At 45.5% G+C, this 25,124-nt stretch overlaps 1 protein-coding gene and 1 pseudogene across 1 annotated transcript; both read right to left on the bottom strand.

The window, feature by feature from the left end:
* Positions 1–219: 219 nt before the first annotated feature.
* On the bottom strand, positions 220–1,510 carry LOC103074059 (zinc finger protein 134). Its single transcript, XM_007457512.1, has one exon. It carries the CDS (start codon positions 1,508–1,510, stop codon positions 239–241), a length of 1,272 nt encoding a protein of 423 aa, XP_007457574.1. The 3' UTR covers positions 220–238.
* Positions 1,511–6,803: 5,293 nt separating this feature from the next.
* Positions 6,804–24,215, bottom strand: LOC103073784 (zinc finger protein 211-like; annotated as a pseudogene).
* Between the last annotated feature and the right edge of the window lie 909 nt (positions 24,216–25,124).

Below are 25,124 nucleotides of genomic sequence, written 5' to 3'. Positions count from 1 at the left end.
AATTAAGCTGGTTGAGTTGAGATGGTTTCAGCCACAGGCACTAACAAATTTGGCAAGGAACCTGAGCAGGTCTGAAAGTGCAACATAGCTTCTGAAAGCTTCCCCTGCACCTGGCATTCATAAAATACTCCACAGTATTAATGTCCAGATATATGTGGTTCGATACATGATTGATGTCTCCCTCTTTAAAGGCAGACACAGAGCTCCTCGCCAGAGTTCTGTTGTGATGGAAGCACTCCTAAAGCCTTCCGGCAGTGTGAACTTTCTGGTGCCTAATGAGATGGGAGCTTAAGCTATACGATTTCCCACATTCATTGCATTCATATGGCCTTTCTCCAGTGTGAACTTTTTGGTGCCGAACAAGGTGGGAGGTTCTGATGAAATCTTTCCCACATTTGCTGCACACAAAAGGCCTTTCACCTGTGTGAACTCTCTGGTGTGCAATAAAGTCAGAGCTTCGACTAAAGAATTTCCCACATTCAGTGCACTCAAAAGGCCTTGCCTCAGTATGAATTCTCTGGTGTTTAATAAGGGTATATTTGTGGCCAAAGGACTTCCCACATTCACTGCAAACATAAGGATTTTCTCCAGTGTGGATACTCTCATGCTGAACAAGTGTGGATTTGTGTCTGAAGACTTTCCCACAATCGTGGCACTTATAAGGCCTTGCTCCATTGTGAACTCTCTGGTGTACAATTAGGTTGGAGTGATGGCTGAAGTATTTGCCACATTCGCCACACTTATAAGGCATTTCTCCAGTGTGAATTCTTTTGTGCTGAGTAAGGTTGTCTTTGCGGCTAAAGGCTTTTCCACATTCACTGCACTCATAAGGCCTTTCTCCTGTGTGGATTCTCTGGTGCTGGACAAGTGTGGCTTTGCGGCTGAACGCTTTCCCACACTCACTGCACTCATAAGGCTTTTCTCCAGTATGGATTCTCTGGTGCTGGACAAGAGTATCTTTGCGACTGAAAGCTTTCCCACATTCGCTGCACTTGTAATGCATTTGTCTAATGTGGTGGGCCTCCCCACTCTCAGTGCTCCTTGTTTTCCTCTTGCTGTGGGTGGCCTTTTGCTGGTGACTGCCCAAACTGGTCTGGAAGTTCTTCTGCTCCTCCTCACATGCAAAGGACTTCTCTGACAGGTGAGGTTCTTCACAGGCCCTACAGTTCTTCACAAATGAGGTCTTGCCTTTGTCTCCTCTTAAGAGTTTCTCTACATTGTACAGTTTCTGGTGCTGGTCAAAGTTTACACTGAACCAGAATTGTCTCCCACATGCCCCACATGTGTAAGGTTTCAGTCCATGGTGTGTTTCTTGGTGTTCATCCAGGTGCAAAATATCTTTCAAGATTGGGCCACGTAAGTCACAAGGGTGAGCCATCTGGGTCAATGAACCTGCCTTGAAAGTATGAACGTGTGACACTGCTACAGAAACACTCTGCTCAGAAGGTGCCTCTTCATTCTCCACTCCATGCCAACAACCTGAAAGCAGAAAAATGCTGCTGAACAGCATGCTGTCTTCAGTGGGAATGGGAAATCCCATCACAAATGTGTATCTAGCATCTAGCACACCCAGGATTGAGTCCACAGGGTTGCTGGCAGGACAACAGCTTTGGGATTAGGTTAAAGAAAGAGCTGCTGTGCAGTACTGGACTCTGTGGGTCACAGAATGGGGAAGGCCTTACAGCAAAGACACAGGATGGGGTGTAGCTGAGAGAGAAGAGGCAGGCAAGATCTCCGACTCACACCTTGCAAATGACTTTTAGAAGGGCCTTGACTATTGGTGACAAGTGAGTACTATCCAGAAATGTTATGTCCTGGCCCAGGAAATGTGATTTAAAATGAGTAACTCATATTCAAAAACTATTTAAGTACATGCTTATGTTTCATGGCACATTAGCATTGTCCAACAGACAAGAGCACCACAGAGGGAGCAGTAGAGAGCACTGATGAGTGGGGTGGGCAGCCCTGGGTCACAGATCAGAAAAGAAGTGCAAAGTATGTAAAGAGTCCAGAATGGGGAGAGAAAGAGAAATAAGGTATGGCTTATAGCCTGGGCACAAAACAGCAGTGGGCATAGGACAAGTTTCTGGTGCTATCTGAACCCATCCTTGAAGTTATATCCTGCCCAGGCTCCCGCTCACCAGGGCCTGTCCATGTCTCTTTTGCTGTGGCTAGTCAGGACCTCTCAATCAGGCACTCACCTTTCCCCTGCTACAGTTCAGCAACCACAGAGGATCTAGAAGATACAAGTCACACAGGAAAGACAGGGCAAGTGAAGAGGAAAGCAATGGCCCAGGGTAGCCCACCCAGGAGAGATTAAATACAAAATGAAAACCTTAAAGGAACAATCTATAGGCCCCACAATCAGTGACCATAACTGTAATTCATGACAGAGATAGGCCCAAGGGAATGTCAATTAAAGAAAGGAGACATAATCTGGAGCAAAAAGGCATCTTGAGTGTAGACAGAGCCATCCACCCAGGAAGAGGCCAGGCAGCGTAGTATCTACTGGGCTGACCATAAGACTCTTGACCTTCAAATCCTTCATGGCAATTTTGGGGCAACAGAAGTCGGGAAGCATAGGGAGCATACCCAGCCAAGACCTGGCACCCAGAGGATGTATGTGAGGGAGTGCCCACGGTCCAGCTATAGGAAGGAAATTGCAACTTCTAGGGGAAAAACAGGAAGAGCAGAACATAGCCCAGAAAACTGGGATATGCAGGGCCTTACCCAGGAAAGCCGTAAGAGCAAAGCATAGAAAGCACTGCATTGTGATATGAGAGTCTCTGAGCTTTATCAAGAGGTCCCCATTGCTCCCAGGAAAAATACACAAACACACCCTCAAAAGTCACATGATCCTACATGAACAGCACAACAGCACAAGGGCAACCTCTCTCCCCAGGATTCCCAGTGTATCCACCACAATTTCACATTCCTCCCCAGCTCCCCAACACAAAACAATACAGCAGGCCCTGGTGTAATTGATGCCTCCTCTCTCCTCATTTTCCATTAATCATTTCACCCAGCCTAGAACAACAAGCAAGTGGACAGACAGACACACTGTATAGTCTGGGCCTGGCAGGCAGGAACCAACACTTCTCCAGCCAGCTAGCTCCCATGGGATCCAGAGATTATGCCTCTCATACACGAATTTGACCTCCACATTCCCCTTAAATCCCTCAGTACCTGAGCCCCCAGGCCATGAATTCAGATTCCATCTCCATGGACACATCACTCTTTAGACCACAACTCCCTCGTTATCTAAGGAGGCTCCCAAAGTAGGTACCTCCCAGATGTAAACCTCCACATGGCATCCAGAGAATGCTTGGTTAATGCATCCAGGGTTACATCCATCGCCAGTCAACAGCTTCCACTGTCATAGGTATTTCCAAACTCAGCTTTTAATTTCTTCCTTCCTTGATTAAGCTTCAGCAATTCAGAAGCACATGCAGATTATGAGATAAAGCCAGACCTTTTCCACCTTGCTACTGCATGCTGGGGATACTATACCCTCATCAGTCACAGGCTTAACACTTACTGCTAAACTCTCATTCAAAGCCCATACCCACTGGCCTTCTACCCCAAACATAGTGACTCTGCAGCTGACCCAATTTAGCTCTGAACTAACCTACCAGCTCAACTAAAACTCCCCAGTCCCCACCAAAGGTCACCACAAAAACCTGAAAAGCACAGAGAGGGGAAGAAGCAACAGCTTTGGTCTTTCATGTCATCTCTATTACTGCTTTACCTCAGCATTCATCTCATGTCTACTTTCTCCCTTTCATCAACTGCCAGATCCTATTTTCCCTGCTCACCATGGACACTAACCTCCCTTTTCTTGCCTCTAAGGTAACTCTTACTTCCACTTCACTGTGCCCACTTCCTTTCCAGACCCTCAAAGGCACTACCACCATGACATAAAGGTTCTCTCTCTAAATCTGATACACAGCTCTACCCTAATCACATACTGGCTGTCACCTTGTGGATGTCTCCAACTTGAATCCCTCCTCTGAACTCCAAACCCATGTGTCCAGCTGTCCACTTGATACATCAACTCAGATGTCTTTGGACCACTGCAGATTCAACATGATCAAAACCTAACTCTGGATATTACCTCTGAAAGTTACTCTCACCACCAACTTCACTATTTCAATTGAGAATTTTTTCTTCCTTATGTCCTCTCAGGCAAAAGACTGTGGGGTCATCTCTGACTCTTGCCCATCTTTCTCTCACACTCCACATCAGAAAATCTGGTTGGTCCTACTTTAAAAATAAAAACAAATAAACAAACCCCACCAGAATCCAAGCACTTGTCTCTTACCCCTGTAGTCACCACTCTGGCCCAGCCATCATCAGCAGTCCTCTTTACTACCCCCATAGTCTTTTCTTCACTGGGCAGCCAGAGAAACCCTGACCAGAATGAGATCACTCCCTTCTCTGGTCCAAACTTTCCATGGGTCCCACCACTTTCAGAACAGAAGCCCAGCTCCACAGGCTGCCATTTCAGAGATGAAACCTGTCCCCTGCTCTCTAATCACTAGACATAATGGAGAACTAAAGTTCCCCGAACAAGACCGGTTCAGTCTCAAGTGATGTATTTGCATATGCTGGTTCCCATGGGCACTGTTCCATACTTCTTCCCATTACTTGCTGAAAATGGAAACCCTTCCATATAATTCCAGAATAGTTTGCAGGGCACAAGGCCTCTGGTGACACCAGGATTTCCAAACCCAATGGCAGGCAGAAGGGTAGGTTAAGATTCTGAAGACACCATTATCTGCCATAATGGGTTGCCAAGATCATGGTTGACTGAAGACCTGTACACTTTGCACTCACCTATGCAGGGATCTTAATCACTTCTGCCACCACAGCAATCTGGCAGGAAGAGGGAGCTGGGAGAGGCAGGTTACCACAGTGGGATCTCAAAGACAACTGTTCCTCTCATCCCTACCTTGCCCTTTGGTGAGGATGATTTCAGATTGTCTAACTTAAGATACTCAGACCTTAGTGCTGCCTCCTACCAGCTATGTAACCATGATCCAAGATTTCTCTGTGTTCTCACGTACAAAGCAGGGATAATGGTGGTATCCACCTAATAGGGCTGTCTGTATCAGACGTGTTAGTAGGCGTCAAGTACCTTTGAATTAACTTTTACCATCCACATTCTTAACAGTTTTGCAAATGTTTTTGGCTCAAATGAAGTACATAATAAGTTCTTGTAAGTTCTGGGTTTGTTTCTAAGTCTTTAATAAAACTTGATATTTAAGAATTTTCACTGTAATCAAATACTTAGAGACAAGTTTTTCAATCAATTAAGCAGTGATATAAATTTATCATGCCTAAACATTTTTAATTTTTAACTGCCTGCTAACGTATACTTGCCAGGTATACACTAGACCGTTTCACCAAACCAGCCTACCTGGTATATATTCCTCTGAAGGTGAGCATGCTGGTGGCCCTTCATTAGAGGTGTTCATCATCTCTCCTCACCTAATAAGTCAGGGAACTGATGTAACAGTGCCCTGGATTGGGGTGGGGCTGCTCCACTAGCCTGGCTGAATTTTCCTCGGCTCCACAGAGGGGCATGCTGAGTCCACAGAGTGACAAATTTATAGCACCTTACACCTTGCTCTCCATCTCAGGTCAGGTTCCTAATACCCTACAGCCCTCTCTCCTGATGACACCACCCATAACCCTTTCATATTCCAGGACCTCTCCTTTCTGGAGGAAATCTCAGGGACGTCCACCCCTTTTCCCTGTACTCATTCACCTCAGGGAACCACATAAAATAACAACCTTAACATTCTCCCCCTAAATCTCATCTCCAGGCTTTGATAAGACCTCACTCCTCAGAGGTCTCCAGCCCAGCTTGTTCTGCAGAACTCCAGACCAGCATATCCAAATGCCTATGTAACGCCAATACTGTGAAACACTATGGATTTACCATGTCCTAAGTCCAACTCCTGTTCCCCCTGAAAGGTGCTTCCCTCGTCTAACTTACCCATTTCCATTCTTTCAGATGTTCAGGGGAAAACAAAACAAAACTTGGGTGGCCCTTCACATCCCTTTTTCACTCACAGCCGTATCTAACGCACCAGAAAATTCTGTTGGTTCTATCTTTAAAATCTCTCCAGAATTCAATGATTTATCCAGTCCCAATCCCTCCCCTGCCACTGTTGTGGTACAGCCACCACCACAACGTTCCTGGAGTTCGTGGCCTCCTCACCGGGCTCCCTGCCAACATCCTCATCATCTCCACCCCACCCTAGTTTGTTTTCCCCTGAGCTTTGGGAATACTTTTAAAAATCCCTGATCACGTCATGTTCCTCCACGGCTCCCAACGTCCTCCTAATGAAAGCACTCGCCTCACCCTGACGTTCCAGGCATTAACTACTCACACTCTCTGCTTCCTAAAGATGTGAACACCCCAGTTTCCCGAAAGTTCCCGACTAAGTGACAACCCCAAGTCTTTGCTTCTGCTAGTGGCTCGGCGGGGTACCACTTTTAAACGTCTCACCACACTGGCTATTAGAAATGGCGGCTTGGGCTTCCCTGATGGCGCAGTGGTTGAGTCGGCCTGCCGATGCAAGGGACACGGGTTCGTGCCCCGGTCCAAGAAGATCCCACATGCCGCGGAGCGGCTAGTCCCGTGAACCATGGCCGCTGAGCCTGCGCGTCCGAAGCCTGTGCTCCGCAACAGGAGAGGCCACAACAGTGAGAGGCCCGCATACCGCAAACAAAAAAAGAAAAAAAGAAATGGCGGCTCCATCCGCAAACGCCCTGGAGTCTGGGCCAGAAGAGCCTCAACAGGCACCACTTGGGGTCCTACGATTCGAAGGTGGGGGGCAGGACGCGTCAAGATCCGGGAAACGCAGCACCCACCTAAGCCGGTCCGTCCCCAAGGCCGCCGCCATCACAGTCTGGACCACACAGATTCGGGAGGGATCCCAGGTCGGAAACCGGGCATAGCCGTCGCTCGGCCAGGCGGCGGAATTCTCGCGAGCGCTGCCACCACCGAGCCACTCTGCATCGAGGATAGGGTAGCCTCTCGCGCCTTCTCACTTTCCGTCACCTCTGAATCGAACCACTGCTCCCGATGTTATGCTCTGATGGGTCGACCAAGAACCAACAAAATGTCCGCTGCGAAGGTACCGGAAGTCCCTCCCAGACTTCCGCACGTACGGAAATGCCCTTAAGAGTGCCGCCGCTGCGCGGCGCACGGGCTTCTGGGTAATGTAGTTCCCGCTGAGCCATCCAGCCGCAGCGACTAGTTGACGCCCTCGCGTGGAACCACAAGGGACGCTGGGGCCCCGAGGCTCTGAGGACGGGGCGGAGCTTCAGTTTTCTTAAGAAGCCATCGCCCAGTTTCCGTGTAGTGTACACTGCAAGGATCAAAGAAATGTTTAGAAATGTTCTATCAGTCCCCAAAGCTACAAAACGTAATGGACACACCACATCAAATGTCACTGAGTCCACTCATATTTCCTTGTTTTTAAAATACTTACAGATGGAAGAGAGAAGCAAAGATGCAAATATGAAAAAATAAGTAAATTATACGATATGCTGTATGATGATAGGTGCCTTGGGGGAAAAAAGCTGGATTTCGGGGAAGAGCAGGGAATGAGACGGTGTAATATTAAATAGAGTAGTAATGAGAAACCTCATGGATACTTCAGGCAAGACTTGAAAAATGATGAATTAAGTCATGTGGCATTTTTGTGCATATCCAAGAACTATATCAGCCAGTGTCATGTCCTAAGCAAAGCCAGGTGCTGATGCCCATGGAACTAGGTGAGTGAGGAAGGGAGTTTTAAAAAGGAGGTCAGGGACTTCCCTGATGGCACAGTGGTTAAGAATCATCCTGCCAATTCAGGGAACACAAGTTCGAGCCCTGGTCCAGGAAGATCCCGCATGCCATGGAGCAACTAAGCCCGAGTGCCACAACTACTGAGCCTGTGCTCTAGAGCCTGCGAGCCACAACTACTGAAGCCCACGTGCCTAGAGCCCATGTTCTGCAATAAGAGAAGCTACCAAAATGAGAAGGCTGCCAAAATAAATAAGTAAATTTATAGGAAAAAAAGAAAAGAGGTCAGAGGGACTTCCATGTTGGTCCAGTGGGTAAGACTCCACACTGCCAATGCAGGGGGCCTGGGTTCCATCCCTGGCTGGGGAACTAGATCTCACACATGTGCCACAACTAAAGATCCCACATGCTGCAAGTAAGACCTAGTGCAGCCTAAATACATTTTTTTTTTTTTTTGCGGTACGCAGGCCTCTCACTGTTGTGGCCTCTCCCGTTGCAGAGTACAGGCTCCGGACCCTCAGGCTCAGCAGCCATGCTCACAGGCCTAGCCGGTCCATGGCATGTGGGAACTTCCCGGACTGGGCACGAACCCACGTCCCCTGCATTGGCAGGTGGACTCTCAACCACTGCACCATCAGGGAAGCCCTAAATAAATATACTTTTTTAATTCAAAAAAAAAAAAAAAAGGAGGTCGAGAGGAACATGGGCTAAAGGCCTGTGAAGTGCCTCAGGGTCTTGTAAAACTTTTGAATTTTCTTTAAGTAAAAGGAGGAGTCTTTCCAGGATTTTAATCAAAGATGGACACTACCTGACTCATAGTGTTGAAGGGTCATGTTGGCTGGAGAGTTGAGAACAGACTGCAAAAAAACAACCTTAGGATACAGAAAATCAGTTAGATGACCACTGCAAAAATCCAGCTAGAGGATGGTGCTAATCAGGCTGGGGGCAGACATGGTAATGAAAAGTGGTGAGACTCACGATATATTTTGAAAGTGGACCCAATCAGATTTCCTATGGGGCTGGTTCTGTGGTATGAGAAAAAGAATGAGTCAAGGATGATCCCTAGAATTTTTAGTCTCAGCAACTGGAAGGATGGGGTTGGCATCGACTGAAAATGCGAAAGCTGTGACCAGAGCAGAATTAAAAGAAAGCTCACACACTGAAAACACCAAATGCTGGTGAGGATGTTTAGCAACAAGAACTCTCATTCATTGCTGGCTGGAATGCAAATGGCACAGCCACTTTGCAAGACAGTCTCGCAGTGTCTTAAAAAACTAAACATAGACTTACCATACAATCCAGAAATTTTGTTCCTTGGAATTTACCCAAAGGAATTGAAAAAGTTTGTCCACACAAAAACCTGCACATCATGGATGGTTTTAGCAACTTAATTCATAACTGCCAATGTTCCATCTTGGAAGCAAGCAAGATGTCCAGGAGGTGAATGGATAAATAAACTGGTACATACAGACAAGGAAATACTATTCAGCTCTAAAAAGAAATGAGCTATCAAGCCACGACAAGACATGGAGGAAACTTAAATGCATATTACTAGGGCAAAGAAGCCAATCTGAAAAGGCTACGTACTGTATGATTTCAACTCTGACATTCTGGACAAGGCAAACCTATGGAGACAGTAAAAATATCAGTGGTTACCAGGCCTTAGGCAGGAGGGAGGGATAAAAAGGTGGAGAATTTTTAGGGCAGTGAAACTCATCTGAATGGAAATCTAATAGTGGGTTGCAGTGTAAGCCCTGACAGTTGTTTTATTTTCTTTTTTGTAACGCAAGTGCCTGACGTAAACTTTGTTTGCCAAGGCATCAAAGAGGCATCCACTTCAAAGATATCTATCTGTAATAAACAACATTGCCATCCAGGTGATTAGATAAAGAGCCAGGTTGCCTTTCCCACTTGGGACCCTTTGCTTTAGGAGCTGTTGGTTGATTTCAGTAACTGACCATTTGGGCTACTTGTTTTATTCTCTTCCTGTGCTTTAAACTCCTACTCTTATGTTTTTAATTCCCCGATAAAGAGTAAGCCCATGACACCCTACACCCCCACTCTCGACCACAATAAAAGCAGAACCCCAGGCCCATGAACTCTCTCTCTCCCCTCGACCTTGCTATGTGGATCCAGCTGTGGTATGTAATTTCCAGGTTTGTAAATAATAAACCTATATGGACTTCCCTGGCAGTCAATTGGTTAAGACTCCACGCTTACACTGCAGGGGGTGCAGGTTCGATCCCTGATCCGGGAACTAAGATCCCACATGCTACACGGCCAAATAATATCAATCAATAAATAAATGTAGTAAACAACTGTTTAAAAATAATAATAAACCTATATTTTTTTTCAGTTTCCTGGATATTGCTGAAGGGCATCTTGCAATCACAATGAGAGCCACAAGAGCCAGTCCAACGACAACATTCCTCACTGACAGACTGAGACCAGCTCAGAACAATGGATATATGCCACTATACATTTATCCAAACACATAAAATGTACACCAAGGGTGAACCCTGATGAAAACCATGGTCATTGGGTGATAATGTGTCATTTTAGATTCATCAATTGTAACAAATATATCATTCTAGTGGGGGGTATTGATAATGGGGGAGGTTATGCATATATGGGGGCATGGGTATATGGAAAATTGCTGTACATTCCTGTCAATTTTGCTGTCAACCTAAAACTGCTCTAAATAAGTAAAGTTTAAAAAAATTTTTTAAATGAAACCTGAGGAGAAGTTTGAAGGTGTTGAGTGTGTTATGTCTACCAGATGTCCAGGAATAGGTTACAAAGTAGATCATTAGACAATCACTGGATTTTTGGATGGAAATATACGTTTGGAAGTTTTGAGCTTAAAATGATATTTACAACCATGCCATTGCATAAGACTACCAATAGAATGTGTATAGGTTGTGTTAAAGTCCCCTAATATGATTGTGTTACTGTCGATTTCCCCTTTTCTGGCTGTTAGTATTTGCCTTATGTATTTAGGTGCTCCTATGTTGGGTGCATAAATATTTACAATTGTTATATCTTCTTCTTGGATCGATCCCTTGATCATTATGTAGTGTCCTTCTTTGTCTCTTGTAATAGTCTTTAAAGTCGATTTTGTCTCATATGAGAATTGATACTCCAGGTTTCTTCTGATTTCCACTTGCATGGAATATTTTTTTCCATCCCCTCACTTTCAGTCTGTATGTGTCCCTAGGTCTGAAGTGGGTCTCATGCAGACAGCATTTATACGGGTCTTGCTTTTGTATCCATTCAGCCAGTCTGTCTTTTGGTGGGAGAATTTAATCCATTTACATTTAAGGTAATTATCGGTGTTTATGTTTCGATTCCCATTTTCTTAATTGTTTTGGGTTCGTTATTGTATGTCTTTTCCTTCTCTTGTGTTTCTTGCCTAGAGAAGTTCCTTTAGCATTTGTTGTAAAGCTGGTTTGGTGGTGCTGAACTCTCTCAGCTTTTGCTTGTCTGTAAAGGTTTTAATTTCTCCATCAAATCTGAATCAGATCCTTGCTGGGTAAAGTAATCTTGGTTGCAGGTTTTTCTCCTTCATCACTTTAAATATGTCCTGCCACTCCCTTCTGCCTTGCAGAGTTTCTGCTGAAAGATCAGCTGCTAACCTTATGGGGATTCCCTTGTGTGCTATTTGTTTTTTTTCCCTTGCTGCTTTTAATATGTTTTCTTTGTACTTAATTTTTGATAGTCTGATTAATATGTGTCTTGGCGTGTTTCTCCTTGGGTTTATCCTGTATGGGACTCTCTGTGCTTCCTGGACTTGATTAACTATTTCCTTTCCCATATTAGGGAGGTTTTCAACTATAATCTCTTCAAATATTTTCTCAGTCCCTTTCTTTTTCTCTTCTTCTTCTGGGACTCCTATAATTCAAATGGTGCATTTAATGTTGTCCCAGGGGTCTCTGAGACTGTCCTCAGTTATTTTCATTCTTTTTTCTTTATTCTGCTCTGCAGTAGTTATTTCCACTATTTTATCTTCCAGGTCACTTATCCGTTCTTCTGCCTCAGTTATTCTGCTATTGATGCCTTCTAGAGTATTTTTAATTTCATTTATTTTGTTGTTCATCATTGCTTGTTTCCTCTTTAGTTCTTCTAGGTCCTTGTTAAATGTTTCTTGCATTTTGTCTATTCTATTTCCAAGATTTTGGATCATCTTTACTATCATTATTCTGAATTCTTTTTCAGGTAGACTGCCTATTCCTCTTCATTTGTTATGTCTGGTGGGTTTTTACCTTGCTCCTTCATCTGCTGTGTATTTTTCTTTCTTTCCATTTTGCTTATCTTACTGTGTTTGGGGTCTCCTTTTCGCAGACTGCAGGTTCATAGTTCCCGTTGTTTTTGGTGTCTGTCCCCAGTGGCTAACGTTGGTTCAGTGGGTTGTGTAGGTTTCCTGGTGGAGGGGACTAGTGCCTGTGTTCTGGTGGATGAGGCTGGATCTTGTCTTTCTGGTGGGCAGGTCCATGTCTGGTGGTGTGTTTTGGGGTGTCTGTGACCTTATGATTTTAGGCAGCCTGTCTGATAATGGATGGGGCTGTGTTCCTGTCTTGCTAGTTATCTGGCATAGTGTGTACAACACTGTAGCTTGCTGGTCCTTGAGTGAAGCTGGGTGTTGGTGTTGAGATGGAGATCTCTGGGAGATTTTTGCCGTTTGATATTACGTGGGGCTGGGAGGTCTCTTGTGGACCAGTGTCCTGAAGTTGGCTCTCCCACCTCAGTGGCACAGCCCTGACGCCTGGCTGGAGCACCAAGAGACTGTCCTCCACATGGCTCAGAATAAAAGGGAGAAAAAATAGAAAGAAAGAAAGAAAGAGGATAAAATAAAATAAAGTAAGATAAAATAAAGTTATTAAAATAAAAAATTATTATTAAGAAAACATTTTTAAAAAGTAAAAAAACAAACAAAACACATGGACGGACAGAACCCTAGGACAAATTGTGAAAGCAAATCTATACAGACAAAATCTCACAAAGAAGCATACACATACACACTCACAGAAAGAGGAAAAGGAGAGAAAATAATCTATCTTGCTCCCAAAGTCCACCTCCTCAATTTGGGATGATTCATTGTCTGTTCAGGTATTCCACAGATGCAGGGTACATCAAGTTGATTATGGAGATTTAATCCGCTGCTTCTGAGGCTGCTGAGAGAAATTTCCCTTTCTCTTCTTTGTTCGCATAGCTCCCGGGGTTCAGCTTTGGATTTGGCCCCGCCTCTGCATGTAGGTCGCCTGAGGGCGTCTGTTCTTCGCTCAGACAAGACGGGGTTAAAGGAACCACTGATTTGGGGGCTCTGGCTCACTCAGGCCGGGGGGAGGATGGGTACAGAGTGCAGGGTGAGCCTGCGGCGGCAGAGGCTGGCATGATGTTGCACCAGCCTGAGGCGCGCTGTGCGTTCTCCTGGGAAAGTTGTCCCTGGATCACGGGGCCCTGGCAGTGGCAGGCTGCACAGGCTCCAGGGACTGGAGGTAAGGAAAGTGACCTGTGCTTGCACACAGGCTTCTTGGTGGCCGCAGCAGCAGCCTTAGCATCTCATGACCGTCTCTGGGGTCCATGATGATAGCTGCGGCTCGTGTCCATCTTTAGAGCTCCTTTAAGCAGCTCTCTTAATCCCCTCTCCTCGCGCACCAGGAAACAAAGAGGCAAGAAAACGTCTCGTCTCTTCAGCAGCTCCAGACTTCTCCCGGACTCCCTCCCAGCTAGCCATGGCGCACTAACCTCTTCAGGCTGTGTTCATGCCACCAACCCCAGTCCTCTCCCTGGGATCTAAGCTCCGAAGCCTGAGCCTCAGCTCCCAGCCCCAGCCCGCCCCGTCGGGTGAGCAGACAAGCCTCTCGGGCTGGTGAGTGCTGGTCAGCACCGATCCTCTGTGCAGGAATCTCTCCACTTTGTCCTCCGCACCCCTGTTGCTGCATTCTCCTCCGTGGCTCTGATGCTTCCCGCCTCTGCCACCCGCAGTCTCCGCCCACGAAGGGGCTTCTAGTGTGTGGAAACCTTTCCTCCTTCGCAGCTCCCTCCCACTGGTGCAGGTCCCATCCCTATTCTTTTGTTTCTGTTTTTTCTTTTTTCTTTTGCCCTACCCAGGTACCTGGGGAGTTTCTTGCCTTTTGGGAGGTCTGAGGTCTCCTGCCAGCGTTCAGTGGATATTCTATAGGAGCAGTTCCACGTGTAGATGTATTTCTGATGAATCTGTGGGGAGGAAGGTGATCTCCATGTCCTACTCTTCCATCATCTTCTCCTGTCTCTGTATAGGCTGTGAAGAGAGAAATAACTGCTGATTGAGCTCCTGTTTATTACAATATTAAGGGAATGCATTTAAAAAAAACAAATCCAGGGAGTTCCCTGGTGGTCCAGTAATTAGGATTCCTTCCAGGCTTTCATGCTGTGGCCCGTGTTCAATCCCTGGTCGGGGAACTCAGATTCTGCAAGCTGCACAACAAGCCAAAAAAAAAATTTTTTTTTTAATTAAAAAATAAAAAAAAACAGGGCTTCCCTGGTGGCGTAGTGCTTGGGAGTCTGCCTGCCAATGCAGGGGACATGGGTTTGTGTCCCAGTCCAGGAGGATCCCACGTGCCGCGGAGTGGCTGGGCCCATGAGCCCTGGCCACTGAGCCTGCGCATCTGGAGCCTGTGCTCCACGACGGGAGAGGCCACAGCAGTGAGAGGCCCACGTACCGCAAAAAAATAAATAAATAAATAAATAAATAAATAAATAAATAAAACAAATCCAGTATATTAAGAATACAAAGGAAAAAAAAATGGTGTCAAAAGCTCCTGAAAGGAACTTTAAGGAAAATCTTAATTTCATTAATGATGATGGAGTTGTGAAGATAAAAACTCTCATTAGAATGATTAGAGAACTACATAGGAGTTGAGGTAATAGAAACAAAAAGAGAGAAAGTGCTCATAAAAGTTTAGCCATAAAGCACGAGGGAGAGAAATGGTAGAACAGAAAATGTACTAGATCATAAAGTGAAGGGTAGCTATTTTATGAAGTACACAAATTTTATTGATGCTCTTTGTAAAACAGATTAAAAGACTGAAGATCAATGATGGGTGGTTTATCACCAATAGATTTACAAAACCAAGAACAAAACCCCTCAGAAGCTAAGTCATGGGAAAATCATCCTTAGATGGTATTAATGGAGGGATTGACCCTAAATTCAGGGGAGGCATCACTACCTTCTCAACATAAGGGAGTCCATAAGATATTTGTTTTAGATTTGGGAGGCAGAGGGTATTATCAAATAAAATCAAATAATGATTTTCTTTTCTCTGTATAAAGTCAGAATGTTAATATAGATAGAAGTAATCCTGGGGGAACTTTATATGAAGTAACAAATAGTTTTGAGATTCTTGAGGTTTTTGGTGACTATATTAAGCTAGGAACACCAAGCTGGACAGGCAAGTAGCAGAAGTGGGGAAGGTGCTGCTGGAATAGGGGACAACTGGAGCATTCAGGTAAAGTCCTTGACCAGGATTTGGAATCTTTTAAATGAGAGATCAGTAATGATAGCTCTTTAAGCAGATGGACTAAACATTTATAGATAATTAGTAGGACTAATTAGTAGGACAATTCAGGCTAGAAGAGGTCCTAGGTTATCTGGACATTCCCCAGCTAAGTGATGTGAAGTTTGCAGGTGGTGGCAGTTAGTAAGGCTAATAAGTAATCGAAATATGGAGTCGTTTTAGCCAACAGGAGCAATGGAATGTTAGAGCAGTGATTGTTGAGTTCAGGAATTATGTAGCTTTGAAGAGAAGAGAATGTGTTTGTGAACCTGATGATGGATCTGGCCTTCCACTGTATCTGCATCTTATGCTCGCTGCAGTAAGTGGCTAGCATGTGCAACTGGGCCAAGGGTTATTGGGGTAGGGTGCAAGTACACTTCCCTAACTGCTGGGATCTAGTGGTTGTGCTGTAAGGACAGTTCTCATTAGAACCATAAATAGGAATTATATGTTCCACTATAAATGGCCTATGACACATCATGAAGATGCTACTGAGTTCATAATAAGAATTCAAGTGGGGTGAGTCTACAAAGCAAAAATAAGATTTTAAGAAGCCCTTAGCATTCCGGATGTCAGATCAAAGAGTGCAGATTTAGGGTAAAAAAAAAAAAAATAGGGACTTCCTTGGTGGTCCAGTGGGTAAGACTCCGTGCTCCCAATGCAAGGGGCCCAGGTTCAATCCCTGGTCAAGGAACTAGATCCTGCATGCATGCTGCAACTAAGAGGTCTGCATACTGCAACTAAGATCCTGCGTGCCACAACTGGGACCTGGCACAACCAAAATTAATTAATTAAAAAATAAATATTAGGGCTTCCCTGGTGGCACAGTGGTTGAGAGTCCGCCTGCCGATGTGGGGGACATGGGTTCGTGCCCCGGTCTGGGAGGATCCCACATGCGCGGAGCGGCTGGGCCCATGAGCCATGGCCGCTGAGCCTGCACATCCAGAGCCTGTGCTCCACAACGGGAGAGGCCACAACCGTGAGAGGCCCGCGTAACACACACACACAAAAAATAATAAATAAATAAATAATAAATAAATAAAATAAATATTAAAAAACAAAAACTTAAGATTAAAAAAAAGTTTTAGAACTACAGTTCAGCTCTGCAATATGTGTTCCCTTCAAACAAAAGGCAACTTATAGGCATACCTCATTTTATTGTGCTTTGCAGACACCGAGTGTTTTTTTACAGATTGAAGGTTTGTCAAAACTCTGCATCAAGCAAGTCTTTTGGTGCTGTCTTTTTCCAACAGCATTTGCTCACTTTATGGCTATGTCACATTTTGGTAATTCTTGCAACAATTCAAACATTTTCATCATTATTATATTTGTTATGATCCTTATCAGTGGTCTCTTATGTTACTATTGCAAAAAACTATGACTCACTGAAGGCTCAGGTGATGGTTAGCATTTTTTATTTAGGAATAAAGTACCTTTTAAATAAAGTATGTCCATTGTTTTTTCAGACATCATGCTATTGCACACTCAATAGACTACAGTATAAACATAACTTTTATAAGCACTGTGAGACCAAAAAGTTCATGTGACTTCCTTTACTGCAATATTTGCTTTACTGCAGTGGTCTGGAACCGAACCCACAACATCTGAGATACGCCTATAGTGAGGCTCATTGTAAGAGATGGTGGCTGAGCAAATGGAACATGGAGACTGCAGCAAAGGTTCTCTGGGCTGATAAAAGTGTAGGTGGAAATTGTGCAATGAGGAAGTCATCATCTATGGTCTTAATAAAATTTCCATGCAGAGACGATCCTAAGATTTAACTCCAAGTTTAATGGTAAATACTGATATGAAGATTTTTAAAAGTGGTTTTAATATTTAAGAATCTCACAATAATTTCAGAGCCAAAGAAAGATTAATCAGCACTTTGTATTTTCTGAATTCACTTTAGACTATCAGGCTTCAATAATGTCATGTTGCATAATCTAAGTGCTACTGATTTCTCACTATACCTGGGAACAATTATCACATCCTAGATACTGCAGTTCCAAAAGTATTGTAGTTTGTAACAGCTGTGCTCTCTTGAGGGTGGTCTTTGGGCCTACAAAAAAACCCTGGCATCCAAGGTACTTATTAGGACCACAGATGCCAGCAGTCTTTCCCAAAAGGCGTTGTACATTGTATGGCTTTTTCTGACACCAAATATGTCATTCCAACACCAATTCTCCAATTCTCCAACACCAACTGGGTATCCTACAATTCAATTCAATTCTGACACTAACTACTTGGAGTTAGTGCAGACCCCCCCCATTAAGGACTCAGTCCCATAAGACTGCCAACCACAAAATGGGTGCCAAGGCTACCCTCACTTTTGCCAAGTCGACTACAAATCTTGTTTGATAATTTGCTAGAATGACTTATAGAACTCAGGAAAATGCTATACTTACAATTACAGTTTATTATGAAAACACAAGTCAACAGCCAGATAAAGTGAGGTCCAGAAGAACCCCAAGTACAGGAGCCTCTAACCCAGTGGAATCAGGGTATACCCCCCTTCCTGGTTGGATGTGTTTACCAACATGGAAACTCCCCAAACCCTACTGTTTAGGGATTTTTTACTAAGGTATCATTACGTAGGCATGGTTGACTAAATCACTGGCCATTGTGACTGAACTCAATCTCCAGCTCCTTCCCCTCCCCAGATGTCAGGGGTGGGGCTTAAAATTTCTAACCCTCTAATATCTGGTGACCAGCCCCCACGCTGAAGATCTGTACAGGCCTCCACCCTGAGTCATTTCATTATCACACAAAAAAACTCTTATTACTCAGGAAATTCCAAGGGTTTTAGAAGATCTCTGCCAGGAACCAGGGACAAACATCGAATATTTACTTTTTTATTTTACCACAGACAGGAATACAGCTTAGACAAAAACTGCAATAAGACAGACTTTCTTACACCATACTGTTCCCTGAGACCCTCATGAAACCTGTCTACCTGTTCACACTAGCAAAGCCAAATTCTATTTTCATTTTGTTTTTCAAATTCTGTTTTCAACTACCCCACATAGTGAATAAAACTGTTAAGATTAAAGGTGACTTAAACAATAAGATTTTTATTATTGTACAAATCAGAGCAATATGCAGCAGATCATTCCCAGGTTGGTGACTTGGAGGACAGAAAATGCTTCAAAAGTTTCACCTCTAAGACCAACAATGCTGTGAAGAAGGAAAAGGAAAAGCCACCAGCAGTTCCCAGACTGGGTCCTTTGGGCCCAAACTGGGTCAGGTCCATGCCATAACTAGTTAGAGAGAAGGGAATGGGAACTCCCTAGGGGCTTGGACTACGATTTCCTCTAGAGAATGGGAGAGAGAGTACAAACATCTGTCTTCTCTGAGCATGCTGTGGTGACTGATGCACACTATGAGGACCTGCAGTGACTTAATTATGGCAAGGTTCCTGAGCAGGTAAAATATGAAATGCCGCTCCTGAAAATTTCTCACATACTTGGAACTCATGGCAGATGGCTCCTCACAGAGGCTCTCTAGTGCTATCACATTGAGCAAAGAGATAGCACATTCCCTGAAGGTCTAAGGCCATTATCTTATGTAGATTTCCTTATCCAGAAGATATTTTTTCCACATTAGCTGAATTCCTAAAACTTAGATCTGAGTTGTGAGATTTTGGTGTTGAATCAGAGCAGACTGGTAACTGAAGGCTTTCTCATGTTGGCTGTACTCTTGAGGCCTTTATCTAGTGTGAAGTTTACGGTGCTGAATGAGGCTGTAGTTTTGGCTAAAAGATTTTCCACATTCACTGCATTCATAAGGTCTCTCTCCAGTGTGAATTCTCCAATGTAGAATGAGGCTGAAGCTTTGGCTAAAGGATTTCCCACATTCCCTGCACGCATAAGGCCTTGCTCCTGTATGAACTCTTCGGTGTTGAATGAGGCTGGAGCTTTGGCTACAAGATTTCTCACATTCACCACATTCATAAGGCCTTGCTCCTGTGTGAATTCTCTGATGCTGAACAAGGCTGGAACTTTGTCTAAAGAATCTGCCACATTCAGTACACTCATAAGGCCTTGCTCCAGTGTGAATTCTCTGGTGCCGAACAAGTTTGGATTTGCACGCAAAAGCTTTCCCACATTCGGCACACTCATAAGACCTTTCTCCAGTGTGAATATGCTGGTGCTGAACAATTTTATATTTGAACCTGAAGGCATTCCCACATTCACTGCATTCAAAAGGCCTTTCTCCAGTATGAAGCGTCTTGTGCCAAAGAAATGTGTGCTTGTAAGTGAAGGTTTTCCCACATTCACTGCACTCATACAGTCCTCCAGAGTGAATTCTTTGGTGCTGAACAAGTGTACATTTGCAGCGGAAGGCTTTCCCACATTCACCACACTTGTAAGGACTTTTTCCACAGTGAAAGGCCTCCTCACAGCCAGTACTGCTGTGTATATTCAGTACTGCTTTGGGAGTGGCCTGGTACTGGAAAAGGCCCACAGTGTCCTTTCCACCCTCCCCACAGGTGAAAGGCTTCCCTGAAAAATAGATTCCATAGCTCTTCACAAAGGAGGTCCTGTTCATACCCTTGCTGCAGGGTTTTTCCCCACTGTGCTCCTTCTGGTGTTGGTGAATATTTGCCCTGAAATAGAATTGTTCCCCACATGCTACACATGTACACGATTTCTGCCCAGTATATGTTCCTTGATGCTCAGCCAGGTACAAAACGTCCTTCATGACAGGAACACACATCTCACAGAGATGAGCTTTCTGGGTTAACGGATCTGGCTTTAGAGTCCTTATTTGTGGCATTCTTTCCTGAGAAACACTCTGTCCTGAAGGAGCCTTGTCATTCTCTATGCCACACAAAAAACCTGAAAACAGAAAAATGTTAGTGAAGTACGTGGGGACTTCACTTTGGGGACTGGTGGCAGCCACATCACAAATACGTGTCTGACACACCAAAGAATGAATACATGAGGTGGTTTTCAGGATGACGGAGTTGGAATCAGGACGAGGAAGAGGCTGTTTTGCAGTACTGGGACTCTAAAATGTTACAGAAGTAGGGAAGCCTCACAAGATGAAAAAATGTTAAGAATATGATACAGCAGAGTGAGGTGAGGCAGGCAGTTTTCAACTCACTCCTCACACCTTGAGCAGTGCTTTAGCTGCTGCTAACATGTGAGTGTTGTACAGAAATTTTTGTCCAGGGATAGAAAAATCCGTTTGCAAATGACTAACTGGTTTTCAAGGACTATCAAGGATATGTGCACACCACCTGTTACATGTGAGCCAACACTGGAGAACACTGCAGATGCAGCAGTAGAGAAGAATAGGTAACAGGTGGAGGAAGGAAAGTTGGGTATAGCCAGGGGCCAGAAGTCAGAGTTAAAGTGACAAGCTGGCCAAGTATAAAGAATGGGGAAGAAGAGATGGAAATGAGGGGTGGCACCCAGCAGTGGCACCAAAACACTAGTTTGAACAGGTTCCTGGTATGATGTGAACACAACCCTGATGTCATGTCTTTGCCAGGCCCCCTCTAGACCATCATGCCACAGTGGGCCATTCTATGAAGCACCCAGGACTCTCCCCTGCAACCCACATTAACTACATGGGACTTAGAAAATTCAAGTCCTAAGGGACAGACAGGACAGGCAAGTGGCCAGTTCCAGCCCAAAGAAACATCACATAACAGAGCACAGAAAAGAAAAATAAATGTTACAAAAGGAACCTCAGATGAGGGTATCACAAACACAGCTCATAGTGCACCTAACTAGTGCCCATGCCCAGTGATGTGCAATTCTTGGCACAGGCAGGCTTGAAAGAACTGTCAGAAGAAGGGAGCAAAACCTAGGAACCATGGATCTGGAAAGTCACCCAACTAGGGAGGAAGCAAGCAAGATGGGACCCATTTGGCTTCCTACTAGGCTTCAGAGCAGCAGGTATTAGGTCTCCAAGGAGAGAAAAGGGCAGTGCAAACAACCCAGCACTAGCAACAGCAGCACCTTCCAAAGGAACTAGGAAAGGAAGTAGTCCCCATGGTTTGGATGCAGGAAGGACAGAGCAGCCCCTAAGGAAAAGCAGAAAGGCAAAGTCTAGCCCAGGTCATAGGGGTGGGTGTGCAGGTCTTACCCAGTGAGGATATAAGTGTAAAGATCTCCAGCATCACATCATGGTACAGGTGTCTCTGAGCCTTATCAAGGAGACTCCATTCCTCCTAGGAGAAGTACACAGCCACGTCTTCCAAAGTCACACTGCCCTGTCATGATGGGGACAGATGAAACCACTGGTCCTCTCTCCTGAGGACCCACAATCCATCCTGCACACATCCAGCTCATGCCCAAGTTTCTTCCAGGCTCCCCAATTCAGATGAGACACCAGAACCTGATGCCATGGGTACTGCTCTCTCCTCATGGTTCCACTAATCACTGCGCCCAGCCCTCAGCAACTACAGACAGGTAGGCAGAGAGATGCCATCAGAGAGATGCTCAGGGACAGAACTGCATGGCTCCATCTCTTCCTGCCAGGCAATTTCCAGGGGGTCTTCCATATCATGCCTCACAATAAAATGTGGAGTCACCCATCACCCGTAAGTCCGCTGTACCAGGGCCCAGGTCCATCAATTCATGCTCCCTCTCTCCACATGTACCTCTCTCACATCTCCAGACCCCACGGTTACATCCTCGCAGCCACTGTCAACTCTCTGTCCCACACTATAGTCATCTTCCTGGACTCACCCCAGAGAACCTGGCAAATTCAAACAGAATCCAATTCTACCCAAGACCTCTGATGGATCCCAACACCATTTGAAGGCCTTTCTAACTGTTTCTAATTCTAGCTTCAACATTAGTCATACAGAACCATATGTGTATTTCAGATACCCATAACCCTCTCCTACTTTTAGGCTGTACTCATTCCCTCAGCAGCCACAATCCTCTCTCGACCTAACCCTCATTAAAATCCCAGCCACAATGGTACCCACACTAAGCATAGTGATTCTCACAGATAACCACGTTTGCCCATTATGTTATCTACATTATCTACTGAGACATCCCACCAAAGCTCACCACAAAATTCTAGCAAATGCATCTTATCTCTGTTCTCTGCCTCTGCATCTGTCTGTCTACTCTTCCTTTGGAAGTCTTGGACACCTGCCAACACCTCCGGCCCCACACATACTCCCTTCACGGCTATTTCTCTCCTACATCTGTGTTTATGATGTCCATAACCCCCAACCAGGTACCCAAGCAATAGATCAATTCTTGGAACTCATACAATTCTTTCTGACCTGCTAGTAACATTATCGCCATGGCCTGAATTCCACCTTCTAAATACAATCCATAGTTCCACACTGGTGCAGACACTAGCCACCACTTTCAGATGTCTCCATCCCGAACCACACCCCAGATTTCCAAACCTCTGTACTGCCCACCTGATGCCACTACTCCTTTGTTTTCTGAGAAATCTCATAATTTTAACACAGCCAAACCCAAAATTCCTGATATCCCCAATGAAAATCACTTACTACTGATTATCTCATCTCAGTTAATGAAGATTCCAGTCTTTCAGCTGCTAAGACCAAAACTTTAGTGCCATCACTGACTCTTACCGTTCTCTCTCCCACTCTCAAAATCAGAAAATCTGGGCAGCCCTTCTTAAATAATGGATCCAGAATCCAACCACTTCTTCCAACTCCACAGCCACTACTGTGGTCCATGAACACGCACCAGGACTTCTGCAGTACCCTCCTCCCTGGTCATCCTTCCCCCTCCCAAAGTCTGTTTTCCACTCTGTAACCAGACGGAGCCTGTTTAGACCTAAGTAAGATCATCTCCCTCCTCTTTTCCAAATCTCCCATTACCTCCACAATAGATGCCCAACTTCTCAGACAGCCACATTACAAGACTGACTCCTGTACCCTTGCTCTCTGTTGCTAAAAGAAAGGAGACCTGCTGTGCCCGGTTCCCAGTTGGTGGACACACTACCAAACATTTGAACATGCTGGTAACTGTTTCTGGTATAACCTTCTACACCATTTTTCACAGATGACCAGAAAGCAACTCTTCCATGAAACCCTTGGCCTGGACTAGAATGTGTCTAGAGGATTTCTCCCAGATCCCCAAATCCAAGGGCTGGGAAAATGGCATGTGAAGAGTCCCACGACACCACAATCTCAAGTTCATATGAGTGAGATCCAAGCCAGTGAGGGCCTGGGACACCATCCACTTCCCTGTGTAGATTCCTTAAGTGCTTCCTCAGTCATGGGGACCTGTGGGCAGAAGCAAGCGATAAAGGTGTATTCCCAGGGGCTCAAAACTCCCTGTACCTCTCGCCAGCCCTGGAGGCCAGATGACCTTGGGCTAAAAGACTAAACTCTCTGCTTCAGACCTCAGTGCTGCCTCTTCCCAGTTCTATGTTGGACAAGGACTCAACCTCCCTGTGCCTCACTACCCTCATCACCACCATTCCAATCTGTTCTCCCTCAGAGTAGCTCTTGGAAAGCTTTTAAAACCCTAAATCAGACTATATAGCTCTTCTCTTCACAACCCACCATGGCTGCCAGGGTCCTCAGAACGGAGGTACAAACCTCTCAGCTTGACAGTGCAGGTGCGAGTCCACCTCACATTCTCCACTCCATGCAAATACAAGACAGTTACAGGTTTCCCGAATCCTCCCTCCTCAGTCCCACCTCCAAGCCTTTGCACCTGCCGGTCCCCACGCCTTTCACCCTCTCCCACGCACCATCACACTGTCAGAAACAGAGCCCATCCACGACCGCCTCACCGTCCTGGACAGAGGCCTGAGCTGCGGGCACGTGGGCAGGGGATTTAGTGTCTGGTGGGGTGAGGGCGGTGAGGGCCCGGAGGACAAGCGTTTACCTGAGGCGGGTCCCTTAGGGCCGCCACCGCCATCGGACTCTGTGGGTGGAGCTGGGCCGGTAGCGGCGGGAGAACAGAGGGGACCCAGCCATGGCCGGCCTTATCCAGGGTCTGACGCGGTACAACCCGGGCGGTGTCGCCGAACCTCAGACCCGCCTCTGTGCAACGGGGACACCTCCGCTCGGAACTCCTTAGTTCAGTCATCTCAGCCCCCACGGAGCGCTCTGGAACTAGAACAAATCCAGAGCGATTAAAATGGCCGCCACGAGGAGGAGTCCGGAAGTCCCTCCCCGATGAGAAGCGCATGCGCAGGAATGTCTTTACCCTGAGTTTTCATTGGCTTAGACATGCTGCCTCTCGGCGCACAGTCCTCTAGGAAATGTAGTTCTCAGAGGTCTAGCTAGGGCTCCAGCTGGTGGTCCCACCCCCACAAACCCAGAAGCACTGCGAGGGATCTAACTAGGCTGGAGGAGAGGCTTTCGTTACTTCTTAGAGTAAGCTGTAGGGAGACTTATGGCGAGTGTTGTCTGCAAGTAATCACTAAAAGTTTTCAGAAATACTATTTCAGACCCCATGAAGCATGTTTCCCAGACGGTAAAAGTAATATTATAGGTGCTCCCAAAGTCTACAGATACATACTGGGCATATAACCTGAGAAAACCATAATTCAAAAAGAATCATGTGGGCTTCCCTGGTGGCGCAGTGGTTGAGAGTCTGCCTGCCGATGCAGCGGACACAGGTTCGTGCCCCGGTCCGAGAAGACCCCACATGCCGTGGAGCGGCTTAGCCCATGAGCCATGGCCGCTGAGCCTGCGCGTCCAGAGCCTGTGCTCTGCAACAGGAGAGGTCACAACAGCGAGAGGCCCGTGTACCACTAAAAAAACAAAAAAAAAGGATCATGTACCTCAATGTTCATTGCAGCTCTATTTACAATAGCCAGGA

Source organism: Lipotes vexillifer, unplaced genomic scaffold, assembly GCF_000442215.2.
Source record: "Lipotes vexillifer unplaced genomic scaffold, Lipotes_vexillifer_v1.1 scaffold995, whole genome shotgun sequence".
Taxonomy (NCBI): Eukaryota; Metazoa; Chordata; class Mammalia; order Artiodactyla; family Lipotidae; genus Lipotes; species Lipotes vexillifer.
Note: the sequence above shows the minus strand (reverse complement) of the source record. Positions and strands in the feature narration are given on the sequence as shown.